The following is a 16,727-nucleotide window of genomic DNA, read 5'->3' on the forward strand; positions in this document are numbered from 1 at the left end:
CTACACAGGAGGCTAATCGAAAAGAGATCAAAACACAACGACCCAGGAGATTACAACAAGACCCAGGATACCACAACAAAAGAACTCACAAGCCCATCACACAACCCATTACCCAAGCCGTTAAAAACACAAGAGGCTAACGACCCAGGAGATGACAGCACAAGATCCAGGATATCTCTACAACAAAAGGCCATTACACAGCCCATTATACCAACATCAACTCCATCAACCAATCAAGAGGCTGCAGCACAGCCAACCAGCCCAGCACACCATCCCCCACCACTTGTATATATAGAGAGATGGCAGCTCCGGTCACACACTGCTTGCACTGGCACTAAGCCGAAAGCACCAGCCTGAAGATGGCGAGTGGGACCTCGCCGAAACGTTGCCTAGATACTTTGAATCTTACGCGGGAGAGAACCCGAATAACCAAAGATCCACATACAAATACCCGAGAACCTTAGAAAACATATATATATATATATATATATATATATATATATATATATATATATATATATATATATATATATATATATATATATATATATATATATATATAGTGTTCGGCTTGGTTCGGGTATTTTCCCACGTCATTGTAGTTCTTTTAAAGTTGTAGCAACGTTTCAGCAGAATCTCATCTGCCATCATCAGGCTTCTGTATTGACAGCCTGGTGGAATCAGCTCTTCTATTCATGCTTTCTGGTCTTTTTCAATCTCTATGGCTTCTCTGATGATTCTGTGGCTAGGGTTTTCTATAGTGGCTAGGGTTTTGGTGCCATTGAAGTTGATGCTATGACCTGTGGCTTCCATGTGTTGGACACCAATCAAGCAGAACACAACAAACTCCGAGACCAATAAACACAGACCAAGACTCCCAACCAATCAGGATGAAGAAAAAAAACCATTCTGGCACAGCAATAGGCCGCCCCAAATTTAAATCTGAAACCACTGTAAAGTCTGACTCACAGATGGACACAATACAGGAGCCTGATGATGGCAGATGAGATTCTGCTGAAACGTTGCTACAACTTTAAAGAACAACTACAATGACGTGGGAAAATACCCAACAAAGCCCAAGGCCATACATGTAAGTACCGCGAAAACTTAAGAAAACATATATATGTGTGTGTGTGTGTGTGTGTGTCTGTGTGTCTGTGTCTGTGTCTGTCTGTGTGTGTCTGTGTCTGTGTGTGTGTGTGTGTGTGTGTGTGTGTGTGTGTGGTATTCAGCTTTGTTCGGTATTTTCCCATGTCATTATAGTTGTGCTTTTAAAGTTGTAGCAACGTTTCGGCAGGCCCTCACAGTTGTGTCAGTTTTAAATTTGGGGCAGCCTATTGCTGTGCCAGAATGGTTTTTTTCTTCATCCTGATTGGTTGGGAGTCTTGGTCTGTGTTTATTGGTCTCGGAGTTTGCTGTGTTCTGCTTGATTGGTGTCTCTAATATCTTCTGTCTGTTTTTGGCTCTTTTTGTATCTTGATTGGCGGGCAACATTGTGTTCCTTTATTGGAGGCCTTTTGTGCAGCTTGGCTCTGGGTAAATGGATGGCTATCATTTGTTAGGAAGCTAGGTTTCATCTGGGTGCCTGGTTGGGGTGTGTTTGAGCTGGAGGTATCAGGGGGGATCTATTTGTGTCCAGGTGTTTGCCTGGCTAGTGGTGTGGAGATTTTTTTGTTTGTGAGTGCAGGCTTCCAAATGATTGACAGTCTGGTGGAATCATCTCTTCTATTCATGCTTTCAGGTCTTTTTTCAATCTCTATGGCTTCTCTGATGATTCTGTGGCTGGGGTTTTCTATAGTGGCTAGGGTTTTGGTGCCATTGAAGTTGATGCTATGACCTGTGGCTTCCATGTGTTGGACTAGTGAGGAAGTGTGTTCCAGCTTTTTGACTGCATTTTTGTGTTCATCCAGGCGGGTACTTATTCTTCTATTGGTCTGTCCAATGTATATGGCTGGGCATGATGCACAGGAGACTTTGTATATGCCTTGGTTTTCCAGGTCAATTTTATCTTTGGGGTTTCTAAGGATGGCTGCTATTTTTCTGTCTGCTTTGAAGGCAGTCTTGATGTGATGTCTGTGTAGTATCTTACTGATTTTGTCTTTAGTACCTCTTATGTAGGGCAGGACAGCTGTTCCATAGGTCTGTTCATCTTCTGGGTCTCCATTATATCTCAGTGTGTTTTTGTGAATCAAGCCGGTGATTTTGCTTTTGTGGAAGCCGTTGGCTGTCAGTACTTTAGTCAGGGTGCATAGTTCATTCTTTATGTGTGTCTTGTCTGCCAGGCGTTTGGTTCTAGCAATTAGTGTTTTAGCCACGGAGTTCACCACCACCCAACACAGATAAACATATCACAAACATTTTCTCAAACTCTTTTTTTTAAAAAAAGAGAAAACATGTACATAATTCAGTAGTCCTCTAACACATTCCTTTAAAAAACTAAGCAACTAAGAAAAAATGTAAAAACTTAAATGCATTGAGAACTCTATTAATTAAAATAGTTAACACATATACTATTGTGCTCTGAAAATACTGTTTCTTTTTATACAATTCTGTAGTATCAAAACTGGAGTCAGCTATATTAAGCACTTCTACTTCCACTAGTCAAAATTCTTACTCAAGAATCTTCTCTCTGTTATTTTATACCCTGCTGCCCATCAATATTCTGTTCTTTTCTGTCCTCACCAATGTGGCACATAAAATGTAAGAACTGCCACAACATTATTGTCACAGACTCCACTTCTGAGGTAATAATATCTATTCAGCTCCAGATTACTGCGTTTATTAAGCTTTGCAACTTACAGTATATGAGTATCATGTAAAAGCTCTTTATTTCTGTAGTAGTTGATTTATTTCTGATTCTGAAGAGTTATGAAGCAAATCTCCCTAATTACCAAACATAAATCACTGGTGTCAAGCTAATGTTAATTTTACTATCATGCTTAAACCAGCATGCACTGTAATGTGCATAGATAAAATTATATTTCAAGGGTTGAAAAATATCTGATTTTGGTAGGATTCTCTTCATTCTAGACATTCAAAGCTTAAGGCACCAATAAGAATTATGTTTAGTGGAATTTACCTCTGAGTAAACATGCTTCTCCCTGGGATGGCCCATTGGTAATGACAATGTTTAATTAAGTTTCTTTTGGGTGCCTTATCACTTTTGCTCAATTAAGAAATATATGGGAAAATCACTTATCACAAAATCAGCCAAGGTAAACCTCTACTATCTATTTACAAAATGCTTCTGAGATCCTCACAGATCACATAGGAATTCTTATAAAACACAAATGGAGAGTTAATATAGGAAATTAGCAGCATGTCTATTTGTCAATAAAAAAGGAATAACTGGGAAGGTAGGAAATTTATTTATTTATTTGATTTATATTGCCGCCTATTCGCCCATGACAACCTGAGGTGGCTTACACAATGTAAAATCATATTTAAAACAAAAAATAAAAATAATAAAAACTAACAAAAAGAATCAAATAAATTAGTAAAGTACAATAGAACAAAATTTGGGAAAACAAAAAAACAAAACAAAACAAAAACCAACTCCCACCCCCTGCCCCGACGACAGCAGATCACACTAGCCATTTAATGGGTTCCATCCCTCTCTGGGTTCCCCAGGCCCGCTGGCAAAACCAGATCTTCAATATCCTGGGAAAGGGCTGGGTGGGTAATGGCTGAATGGTGAGCAGCCTTATTGATTTGCCATCTGGAAAATGGGTGATTTGGGACAGAACATACCATCATAACCACAGTTTTTTTAAAAAAGGCAAGTCCACTTCTTTAAGTTATTTTACCAGGTATGTCAATTGTCTCAGGAAGATTGTCCATCCATGCGATAGTCATTATCACATATACTACACATATTCCAGTTAAAGGGACATACTTGAACAATCCCAAGCAATTGACTAGATAGGGAGGTTAAAAATATCCTTGAAGAAAGCAATGGTAAACCATGCATGTATTATTGCCAATATAACTGTATGTATACAGTCACTGGCAATCAAGTTCTCAAGGATATTCTTTCTTTCTTTTTTCTTTTTTTTGGTCAAATCTTTCCTCTCAAAATGGAGAAGTTAGATGTGAAAGGCAATAAGGATAGGGTAATTGCATACCTTGCACTGGAACATTTCAAAAACTGTAGTCCAAAACATTTGGTGCATAACAAATTGGGAAATGTATGCTAGTACTCAAGCAATAGTGACTGATGCTTATGAAAAGCATCAAATTACCAGGGGAAACAAAATCTTTACTGAATTATTCTTTCATCTGTTTTGCAGGAGGAACATCTCTTTTAAATTGATGCCTACATCAGCTTGAGATAAAGGAAGCTTGCTTTTGACACAGGAGTTATATTTTCCCTCTCAGATATACATTCTATGATTTTCTGAAATTCACAGGGTTAAACAGCTGAGATATGTTTAAATAAACAGGTCTTTTGAAATACATGTACAAATCCTAAGAGAGGATCAAACATTGACATACTATTTCTGAATGCTTAAACTGAATCCGAAGATGCTTCACACATTGATTAGTTAATCTAGTACTTACTGGAACTGTTAGTGCAGTAACATCCTGAGTGTTAATTGTTGGGTCATTCTGTCTCTCTTGGTAGACAACATGATATTGAGAAATAGCACCATTAGGAGAAATGGGGCTGGTCCAATTTAGGAACAGAGAATGAGCACTGATCGCTTGTGCTGAGGGAGCTTTCATGCCTGATGGTGGAGCTTCTAGGGTCTGCGTTGAAGCCCATGAACTATTTACAGAACCTTTGGAATTCTGAGCCTTGACACGGTATTCGTACTCTGTAAATGGCTGAAGAACATCTGTAGCATCAATAAATTCTAAAGTGCCTTCAGGCCAGATGAACACAAGCATTTCCTCTTGAGTCTCCATAGGACGCCTGGAAGGCAGACAAAAAAGTTTTGATGGTTTTTGGCAAGTTCAAATATAATAACTGGATCCTGAAGTACACATTTCAAAACTGCCACAAGTATAGTATAGTTTCTCTGATAAATGTTAATGCTAATCTACAATATTGCACTAAGTGCTCCTCATGTCCAAAACATTATCCTTTTCATTAAAAAAGAAAAGAAAAAGAAAAGAAAAAAGTGATCATTGCAGGGTTCTTTTAAGAGTAACATGGGAAAATGTTTGAAATGTTACCAGAAGAATTATGCATTGATTATCTTGGTGTTTTATTCATTAGTGTCATTGAGGTGAGAGTTTAATATATAGGAGACAAGTATACAATGTGCACACCGAGATGCATACATTAATAATCTGTTTTAGGGGTTTTCTAATTAAGAATAAAAATGCTGAACTACTGTGTACACAAAGTCATTAAATAGTTGTTTAAGACAAGAACCTCAAAGTTTATCTGATCTAGTGTAAAAGTGAATAATGATTTGAGTTCTAGGATTTTGGACTTTTAAAGGTATTTTCATTAAATTCAGTTCATTTACATGACGAGGACTAGAATAATGATTTAGAAAATGTAAGGGGAAAACTTCAAACTAAAAAAAAAAGTATTTTTTGCTTGCCACTGAGAGCTGATTCCATATATGAGTGTATTTAACATGCATTTTAGTGCAAGAAGTCTTTTCATTTTGATTATAAAAATCAGTCATTGAAGAAAAGTGAAAAAATCATTCTAAGTACCACAAGCCTCTTTTTAATACTAAGTAGCTCCATTTGCACTTTAAAAAATAGCTGTTTGCTGAATTTATAAATTAATGTTTAGCAATATGGGGAATGTGTAAGAAAAAGCTTCCTTGCACTGAAATATCAAACATGTCACCAACTGTGAGCTTTTCCACAAGCAAAAGCTGAACAATGTAGCCTGGTTAAAGTGTTTAGATCATATTACTGCTAAATATTTAATGAAAGAAACTTATGCTTAGGCAAATAGTTCCATCTGTAGTTCTAAAAAGACAGCATATCTTGTATGAATAAACTGCGAACAGAAGTGTTTGAGCAATCTCTAATCATTTCAGAAGGCTGAGTATTTAGAATTCAACTGCTCATTTAAGTGGAAGTTTTTCTCCTAAAAGAGCAGGCAATAAAAGGAGAAAGATGCCATTTTAAAGAAATGTCAGTTGCCTCTGCTTCTATGCTTTGCTCGCCTTGCCACTTACTCCTAAGATATGTAGATAGATTTCCAATTTTTAGCATGGTAAACCTGCACAGCTAGTAACATAGCCAGTATATTCTGGAAAGAGAAAGGCTGGTTTTTTTTTAAAAAAGATATATATTTAAAATGGAAGATGTCATTCTTTGAGTCAAATGTGTGAAGTTTAATTTTGTGGGTTTTGCATAGCTGTGCATATAGCTTTTTTTCATGTGAAAATTGCGTGCTCATTATAAAAGTCTCTCCCTTGGCCTCTGTGCATTCAGTCTTAGGTCAGAAAAGAAGCTTGGTGAGTGTAATTGGCAAACTCCATGCGTGTGATGAAATGTAGTAAGGAGGTGGATCCCCAGGGGAAAGGGCTGAATTCCAGAGGAACCCCTCCCTGATAATTCACTGGGGGTAGATCCAGGGGTGGGATTCTACCAGTTCGCACCTATTTGCTAGAACTGGTTGTTAACATTCTAATCAATTCGGAGAACCAGTTGTTAGAAGAAATTACTGGCCTAATCCTGTAAGGAAGGCAGGAAGGAAACGTTCTGGTGTTGCTTACAGAAACTGCCTCTCCGTTAACTCTTATTACATTCTTGGCAGGACTAGACTTCCTGTCTCTGGAACTTCTCTGGAGGTTTTTTTTCCTTCCTTTGCTGGTACTTTGCTTGTGTGGAGTGACCATTCAAAGTTACAATGGCACTGAAAAAAGTGACTTATGACCATTTTTCACACTTACAACTGTTGCAGCATCCCCACAGTCCTGAGAGGCCAGGCGAGATGCATGTGAGTGATATTGAGTTGGCCACGCCCAGCCAACAACATGACCACCAAGCCATGCCCACCCAGTCATATGACCACCAAGCCACGCCCACCAACTAAGCCACGCCCACAGAACCAGTTGTTAAAAAATTTGAATCCTACCCCTGGGTAGATCTGTACAATTGGGTATCATTATACCTCCTCCCATGCTTATCCAGTGGTCACATGTAGTTGGTAAATAGGAGAGGAGAATGCACTTTTATATTCACTCACTTTAAACATACTGTAACTTTAATTAAAATGGTAAGCATGTTAGAAATGGCTGACACTAATATATGGAGACATCTCGAAGAGTAGACAGAAAGTGGTTCTAATAATCAGAGATGTCTCTTAACGTTTTGCATTATTCTTTACAGCCTGAAGAAACTCTTGAACTCCATTCCCATCTTTTAACCATTCAGTGCCTGACCATTCCTCCCCTCTATAGAACAAGTAAATATTGTTAAGATGAAAAACCCCCTTCTAACTACTTTGAATATAAAATATCCTTCTAGCCACTTTTGAAATCAAGTCAACCTAATGATAACGTGCTTTTAAATGTTATCATTATATTGACTTTATTTTGTATTTATTCTGTAATCAAGTCTCTCTCACTCTGTATAAGCTTGCTTTACAAAGGGAAATATGCAGGACTCACATAAATACACACAGATATACCCGAGTTTATGGTTCAGAAATAAATGGATAATAAATATTGCCATCCCCCAAATAGTTTTATTCCAATTAAGACTCTAAGCTTTTGAAAAAAAGATTTGTGATGGGGAAGGAGAGAGAGATATCATGAAGGTTAGCATAGAAGAAGCTGAAACCCTTGCAAATTTAGATCCTTCAGTTTTAATGAAAAACTGTCGACTCACTTGCTAGTTAAATAAATTTAGTTGCATGTATAAATGGCAATAAGGCAGGGCAGAAAAAGATGAAACAGAAATTACATGCAAAACATCATCTGAAAATATTGAAGGGTTTTTGTTAGAACGGTCTAAGGCTGTGTATGAACACTGCATGAAAAAAAGTGCTGTGCTTACATTCCATTTCTGTCCTTACATATTTCTGATTTTTTTTCATAGCTATCTGGGAAAGATGTGATATTGTTGTTGTCTAAGCACATTTAAACTTCAGCTGAAATAACTGCCAAGTGATTCATGCCTATGTAGGTGAATATAACGATTGTATCTGGAGCCCCAGTGCGCCATTTTCATTTCACTTTAAATAAAAAACAAAATGTATCTATGTCAGTCAGTGCCCTTCTGCTGTACTCCGAGGTATCAAACAGGCTACAATTATGATTGTGAAGTGATTGTGTCACATTGGAGGAAGGTTTATTGCTTTCGAGTCTGCTAGGCAGTAACACATTCTGTTTCATATTACTCTTTATATCATTGTTTGGCTGTGACTAGAATAATCAAATGCCATCAAATGCTGTCAAATTCAATTTACAATATTTTCCACTTTCTGCATTATATTTCCTGCTTTCCCTTTCCCTGGCTGCTATGGAATTGCTACTACAATCATCAGTGTTGTTTACAAAATCAGCAGCATGAAAACATGTTTTGGACTATGAAAGATATTTTATTTCCTTTTATACAAAATTGGGGCTTAATCTATTTGGTCATACAATTAGCATAGAAAAGGGAAGATATTCCAAATCGAGGAGCATTTTAGAAACTACTAGAAGCCTTCAGCCAAAATACTAGCAAGTTGGTTCAAGAAAAGACATACTAACATCAACAGCTTTTTTAGAATCAATTGCTCCTTGACAAATAGTATAGAGCCAAGTTTGACCAAATTCCTTTGTCACTATGAAGATCTCGCAACTTCAAACATCAGCCTGAATTCTATCTTCCTTGCAAAGCCATTGTCACTGGCAGTTATCGCCTAGCCTAATGAGCAATTTTTCTTTTTCTGTCACTCTTTCCTTCAACTCCATGGGTCCATCATGTTTCCATAGCAATGATGATTTTCAGGCTAATGCCTAGTTCTTCCTATTTATTTTCTTCAAACTGTCTTTCACCCCTTCTCTCCCTTTCCTCTTAGCTTGCCATCTTATCTGCATTCATTACTTTGGATTCTACAGAGTCGCTGCCCCTTCTCCAAAGAATTTCCCCAACATACCAGCTTTTCTTCCTTGAACAATGGAACATTCTTATCTATTTCATTTTCTTAATCAACGAAGACAGAAGGCTTACTGCCACAACCCCTATACTGTATATCATAGATGTCTGTGACAAGCAAGCCATGTGCAAGTTTAAAATATTGTAGAAACATGTACACAATACTAGTCACTTGTTCTTCTAATTGGAGTTTTTGAACTTGGTGGATAATACACCATAGTATATCTGATCATAATGAATGCTGACAAAAAAATTACGCTGCAAAAGAAAACCAGAAGAGTTTTAATGCAGGCACAGATTCTGCATCCGGCATGATGCATATTTGAAAAGCTATCTGGTCCAGCTGCATTCAGGAAGGCTCATTGAGACTTGGTTTTAATGTTCTTTTCATTGTGTTGAAAATGCAATTCATGGTCAGGACTCAAAACAGAAGTAATACTAAAATACTCTTTTTATAACAGTGATGATGATATAATCTTTCTTCCATAATCATTATGTCTTTCTGGGGTGTTTATTTGGATATTTTGTGTTCTGCTTAGGACTATCCATCTTGAAAAAACCCCTCACCTTCACAGAAAGTTTCCACTACATAGTGAGGTCTATAATCTTTAATCTTTAAAAATACAAAACTTCAAGAACTACCTGTAAATAAAGTAGTTTCTAATTATCCCATTGGATTTTTTAGGAGGTAACCATTTCACATATATACATCTTGGTCCAATGGCTGAAATGATAGGAGGATTCAAATCTTCAGGAAAGGCTTCAGCAGTGGTTGCATATACTCGTTCACCAACTCCGCAGCCAGCTAGAAAAATACAAACCATACCTTAGGATTCATATTACCTTTCAAGCATGCAAAGTACTCTTCTAATTGTCAAAGAGTCGAGATCTAATATTTCTTAATGAAAATATGTCTTTTTCAAATCATTGTAACCACTGTAATAAAAAAATTAAATATATGGGGTCTTGAGGTGTCTTGTAGAAAGTCCAGACACAATTGTTTTATTTATCTATTAAATTAGAGGCAGAAAGAAAACACTAGTTATAAGAAAAGTCCAATTAAAGAAGAAATCCATGAAGAGCAAATAGAACCAGATCAAGAGGAAATAATTGATCAAGAAGAGATAGATAGTGAAGAACAGGAAATAAAGGAAAGTCCACCTGTAAGTACTGTTATACCTAGACGCACAACACGTATAACCAAACCACCTGATAGGTATCAGGCCAGTATTGTTTGCCAAGTAAATAAAGTTCCAACTAGCATAGATGAACTTAAGATGTATCCTGCTAAGGATCAGGAGAATTGGAAAAAGGCAATGGAAAAAGAGTTAAATTCATTAAAGGAAATGAAGGTTTATGAAGAAACCAAATTACCTCCAGGAGAAAAATCCATTGGATGCAAATGGATATTTAAAGTAAAGACTGGAAATAATGGGCAAGTAACTTATAAGGCTAGATTAGTAGCACAAGGATTTAACCAAAATACATTTGATTATGATGAGGTATTTGCACCAAATCTTAAGGCTACAACTTTAAGAGCAGCTTTAGTGTGGGCAGCTAAGAATAATTATATAGTTAACCATTTAGATGTAGAAACTGCATATCTGCATGCACCATTGCAGCATACAATATATTTGAAAAAACCAATTAGTATAAATGATAATAAAGTAAATAGCAATGATTGTTGGAAACTCAAGAAGAGTTTATATGGATTGAAACAATCTGGCTATGAATGGAACCAATATATTGTGAAAGAATTAAACAATATAGGGTTTAAATCTGGTTTAGCTGATCCATGTATGTTTAAAAGAGAAAATAATGGAACAGTGTCATTATTGTTATTATTTACAGATGATATTGCTTTGATTACTAAGACCAATAATGAAGCTACTGAGATTATTTCATTATTAGCCAAAAGGATAAAATTAAAACATTTAGGTGAAATCAAAAAGTATCTAGGATTGACAATTAACAAAACCACAAAAGGATTTAAGATATCTCAAGAGGATAAAATTTGCCAATTAATTAAATTGTATAAAATGGAACTTTGTAAGCCTGCAAAGACTCCAATGAGTCAGGCAATTTGCAAAATTGATGCTCAAAGTCCCAAATTTGATAAGACCATATATCAATCTTTGATTGGTAGCTTATCATATATAAGCAATTGGTCAAGGCCAGATATAGCTTATAGTATTAATCAGCTGGCACGATATAATAATGATCCACATCAATGTCATTGGCAAGCATTAAAGAGAATTTTAAGATATCTTAAAGGAACAATGCACCATGCATTGTATCTAGAGCCAAAAGGTGATTTGAATCTTAGTGCCTATGCAGATGCAAGTTTTGCAACTGACATAAACACTAGAAAATCAACATCTGGGATGGCTATATTATTTGGTAAGACTTTAATAGGGTGGAGGTCAATCAGGCAACAGCATATTAGCTTGTCAACGATGGAAGCAGAATTTTCATGTCTGTCATTACTATGCACTGACTTAATTCTGTACAAACAGTTATTATTAGACATGGGTATAACTGTTAAAGATTCTATTATTGTATACGAGGACAACCAGGCAGCTATACAATTAGCTACTAATATTGCTGTAAAGACTAGATCAAAGCATACTGATTTAAGATACTTAAATGTTAGAGAATCTGTTAAAAATGGTCTAATTAAACTTGAGTACTGCATGACGGAAGAAAATATTGCAGACCAGTTTACAAAAGCTCAAGGTGTTGTAAAATTTAAAGAGAGTTGTGACAATTATGATTTAAAGGTGTAAATGGTTATATTATTGTAATATTATTATTATTACCCAAAAGGGGAGAATGTTAGGGATAACATTGTTTTACCCTAACTGTTTTGGGTAAAGATAATAAAATGATGAATCATGGTTTGTCAGATAAAGTGTATGTGACTTTAAGCTAAAGGAATGTAATTAAGGGTGCAGCTGTAAAAGTACTATATAAGCAGCAAGGCACTCTCTGGCTCTTACTGGCTGGCTTATTGAAGACTGCATTCTTGCTGGATTGGGGAGGAGAAGAAGTGTTGGATTACTTTGAAGATATTTCTCAACGGAGAGAAGATAAGTTTTTGGAAAGATTTATTATATGTGTACTGACACTGGTTATTTGACACGGATTTTGCAATTAGAGTATCCTCGACAAGACTTGACTTAATTTGGTATTTGACTAATGGACTGTTTATAATGACTATGCTATAATTCTTAAATGGAATAAACTATATTCTTGATAGCACAAGCGTATCTGTATTTTTACTGCGTGTTAACTAGAAAACTTATCTCACACATTTACCTGTCTTCCTATCTGACTTCGCTGCATGTTCTGTTTAGTTTGTTTTCCTTGACAGCTGTTGGGGAATCCAGGCTTAACATACATTACCTTTCTCAACTCTGGCCAGTTAACATCATTAATCAGAGAGTTCGGTAAGTAAGAAAGGAAAGTATACCATTCAAAGCATCTTCCAAATCAAGCTCAACCCCTGGTGTCTTCATAGACAGATCCAAGCACCTCATTGTGATTATTTTCTGAGAGGTTTTCTTTGCTTGCCAGTCGAACCTAGATCTATGGTATTTCAGAGAATTTTTCATCCCAATATTGTTCAGACTTGTTGTTCAGTCAACTTGACAAACTATTTGTGTTCAGTTGTTTTTTCACTGTACTGCCATTATTTACTCTAGACCAGTGGTCCCCAACCTTTTTTGTACCAGGGACCGGTTTCAAGCAGAAAATTTTTGCAAGGACCGGGGGAAGAGAAGGAGGGGGCTTTTCCTGTCGCCGCAGCTATTCCGAGCGCCCGTTTCACCCCCACCCCCACCCGCCCGCCAGCGCGCGCCTTCAATCCACAGTGTCCCGTTCTGCCTGCCTGCCTGCCTGCCTTAGTTTCTGGTTGTTTGGGAGCAGCTTCGGCTGAGAATAATAATTATTCGCCTCTTTTACTCAGCCGAAGCTGTTCCGATTCAACCATTAACGAAGGCAGGCAGGCAGGCAGAACAGAGCACTGGGTTGAACCCCGCGCGCGCGCGCGGGCGGGCGGGCGAGCGGGCGGGCGGCGGGCGGGCGGACGGGGTGGGGGTGGGGAGAAACGGGCGCTTCGGCGACAGGAAAAGCCCCCCACTTCTTTGAAGCAGTTTCTTCCTGGGCTGGTGGAGGAGCGAGAGAGCGACTGAGAGAGCTGACCCAGAGAGAAGGACAGGCTTCGGTTGCTTCCTCCCTCCCCTTCTTTCATTTGTGTCCTTGATCCCCGATCCCAGCAGCATTCACCGAAGGTGAAGAAAGCCGCCATTTTTTTTAAAAAAAAATTCTTTGCGGCCCGGTAGAGAGTGCTCCGCGGCCCGGTACCGGTCCGCGGCCCGGTGGTTGGGGACCCCTGCTCTAGACTTTTACACACACATCTACACACACACAGACACACACACACACACCCCACATGAAATAAAACATTCTTCAAGCTGAACTTAATTGGATATGCCCATGCAGTTTTCTTGGCAACAATATGGAAGACTTTTACTATTCCTTCTGGGACTGTCTTCATTTCCTACTTTTGTCTATAATTTTGGGGGGGGTTCCTGAAGGTCTACCAACCAAATACTAACTAGAATTAATCCTGATTACTTTCTGAGCCTAGACAATATTGCCTAAAACTGCCATTTTTTTCTTTAAAATGTTTCTTTAGTTTCTGCACTATAAGGTGGATTCAGTTCCTCATAAAGTCCATTCAAACATGTCAAATAAATTGATATCAAAGTCTGTTCATAACATAGATAGTAAGCTGACCCCAAATCACAATTTTCCTTTTTGGTTTAACAAAGGGAAAGCAAAAATAAGAAGAAGTGAGTTGCAAAACTCATTCCTGCTTGCTTACTGGTTTGCTTTCTGAAAATCAGTTCCTTGGGTAAAGTTGTGCTTTTTTAAATATATGTCAAACTCATGCTCTCAGCTCAGTTATCAATCCTTATTAAAGTCCTATCTGTTTGGCAATGTATGCTTTACAACATTCCTTTTTTTAGAATCCAGACAATGCAAGATATTTTTTTGAAACAATTTGGTTTGGGGCAAGATGTTGATGATGATAACGATTTTCCAACTATTTAGTTTGATTTCCAATGGAGGAATGCCACTTGCTTCAGAAACCCAGAGACAAAGGCAGTCTCATATTCAATACCACCTGAAGAATTCCATTATGCTGTACCGATGCTAACAAAACCCATTAGATCAAGTATCATTCATTTCTTATAATTCTAAATAAGACAGAATTATCCTTCTGTTTCCTATGAATAATAAAAGGGATATATAAATTACTGATGTAGGATTAATTGGGAATGGAGTTTCTCCAATGTGTATTTCTAGAATAGTTTTAAAAAACACCTTGTTTTATGTTTTTCATAAAAAGGGCTGACATTCTCCCAAACGTGAACTATTTAAATTTTCTGTTGAAATATTAATGATACAATATGGAGATGTGTAAAATAAATGATTCAATCCTAGGTTTGCTTTTACTAGGTAAACATTTTGGAATAAGATGTTATTCTGTTATTTAAACAGAATATATTTGCAAAATTGCTTCCAATAACAAAATGGTATTACTTAACATCTTACCATTCTGGCAGGCTTGTATCCTTATCTCATATTTAGTGTATGGATCAAGTCCATTCAGAAGAATGAATTTGGGTTGCCCAACTGGTTTTACAAGTGGGGAGGTACTGCCAGCATCTAGTAATATATTGTACTCCAAAGGCACATTGCTCTCAAATGACCCTGTAATAAAATAAATAAAATAAATTCATAGAATGGTATTGAAATTGGAAATAGTTGGGAGAAAACTTCCTATATTTTAAAATAAAAGCAGTAATTTTGAAACTACTATAGCACTGTTGTTCTGATAAGTGAATGGAATGAGATGAGCAGATTTACTAAACTCAATAGGGAAACCACATGACTTGGTTAGTTCCAGAGTTCATACATTTATGTCAGAATGAAAGGAACAGTAAAAGCAAAAGTGAACTAATTTAGCCTAAGTACAAATGGCAGTTTTGTTATTCGGTGTCAAAGTTACCGTGAGCACAATGACAACCTGCCATAATGCATTTTCATGTTCACTAAAGAACAAGGATTTCGTTGGTTAATATTCCCAGCAATACTCTTTTTCATAATTTACAACAACTAGATGCTGATAGGTTATTTAACATTTATGAAGTTAAGATGTAATCAGAAAACCATGATTATCTTTATGAATTAAAAAAAGTTAAATTATTCCACTTATTTCTTTTATGACTTCATTGCTTGGCAAGTGCAAATTTTGTAATAGGACAAGTCAAACAAACAGCATCTCAATGGGTTTCCCTGCCATTCTTCTTTGTATTTGCACAGTGAAAATGGTCAGGTCAATGGAAGGGGATCTTGAATTGTTCAATACTGTATTCATTTTTAAACCAATATGTCCTGGAAGGAAAATGTTTAACAAAAATAAATGTTTTTTAGATGTTATGTTCAAGATTCTTGATTAGAGACATTAGTATAACAGAAGCTAATAATTTTGAAATATACTTTCTTAATTAAACCTGAAATGGTGGTTTAATTCAATATTTAATACTTTTAGAGTTTTACTTAAAAGGTTTTCATGCCTTGGATTAATATAAAAGAAAAGGTTTGTTTTCATTAAGATTTATGATTGTATATTTATCTTGTCATAAAAACAGAATATATTACTTTATATTTTTAATTACTTAAAGTAACAATACTAAATATTCAAATAAAAATGTTATTTTCTCAAACCAAACCACCATAATCAAATGAGATTTCTAGATACATTTTACATTACCAATGCACTGTGTAATTCTACTGTGTTCTGCCTTCTACTAAAATTCAATCTGGCAACTATAGAGCAAGCACACAGTAGTAGATCAGGAAATTAGATAGAGAAGGAAGGCAAAATGATTATTATTTATTAAAAAAAAACCAGTTGTTAACCAATTTTAACAATTACTTGCCCACTTGCCCAATTTCTAGTTTTGGTTTTCAAGCAACAGTGTTATATGCTGCAAGTACTGAAATTAGTGAAGCAGAGGGTATTCAGAGGAGATAGCTGAAATACTATAGAGAAGTTCAAATGGCAAAGAGCTGGCAGTTCAGTTAATCTGTAACATTAAGGGATGACCTCTTAAGTCTGTTGGGTGAAATGTTGAGAAGATACTGGAAGGGCATTTCTCTGTTTCATTATAACCAAGGAAAAAATCTCTTACAACAAGAAAAAGATGCAGTTTTATAAACCCTCAAAACTTATTTTAGTACTAAAGTTTGGAGGATAAGTTCCAACAGAGTCTTAGGTTGGGAAAAGTAAGGATAGCTGATAAAGATGGAAATCAGAAATTATTATGGGTGGAAGCTTCATGACAATTTTCTCATAGAACACTACTGGTATTAGATATGGGAACCTATCTGAAATACTCCTAGATATGGTGAAGCTACCTGTAATGCATTTAGTTCTCTAACTGCTCAGATTGATATAATGATCATGAAGAAAACAACAGTCTTAAAGGAAAGAAACTGAATAGCCTTAAACGGTTTTGAAAAAAAGTGGTGAGATCCTGGAATAAATCCAGTATTGTGGTTAAATTTTCATGTGGGGTTAGTTTTTGAAT

The 16,727-nt window shown here is 36.5% G+C and overlaps 1 protein-coding gene across 2 annotated transcripts in view; it reads right to left on the minus strand.

Moving 5' to 3' along the window:
• The window catches only part of USH2A (usherin), a 502,972-nt gene that overhangs the window by 65,126 nt on the left and 421,119 nt on the right, over positions 1 to 16,727 (minus strand). For both annotated transcript variants that reach the window (XM_087963894.1, XM_087963886.1), the window contains exons 57-59: positions 14,686 to 14,844; positions 9,706 to 9,868; positions 4,561 to 4,915 (exon numbers count right to left, since the gene is read on the minus strand). In XM_087963894.1, the coding sequence (XP_087820020.1) occupies positions 4,561 to 4,915; positions 9,706 to 9,868; positions 14,686 to 14,844 (677 nt within the window). The remainder of the gene's footprint in view (positions 1 to 4,560; positions 4,916 to 9,705; positions 9,869 to 14,685; positions 14,845 to 16,727) is intronic.

Source organism: Notechis scutatus, chromosome 1, assembly GCF_049901735.1.
Source record: "Notechis scutatus isolate UNSWTSFEM ecotype Mainland chromosome 1, rNotScu1.2, whole genome shotgun sequence".
Classification (NCBI taxonomy): Eukaryota; Metazoa; Chordata; class Lepidosauria; order Squamata; family Elapidae; genus Notechis; species Notechis scutatus.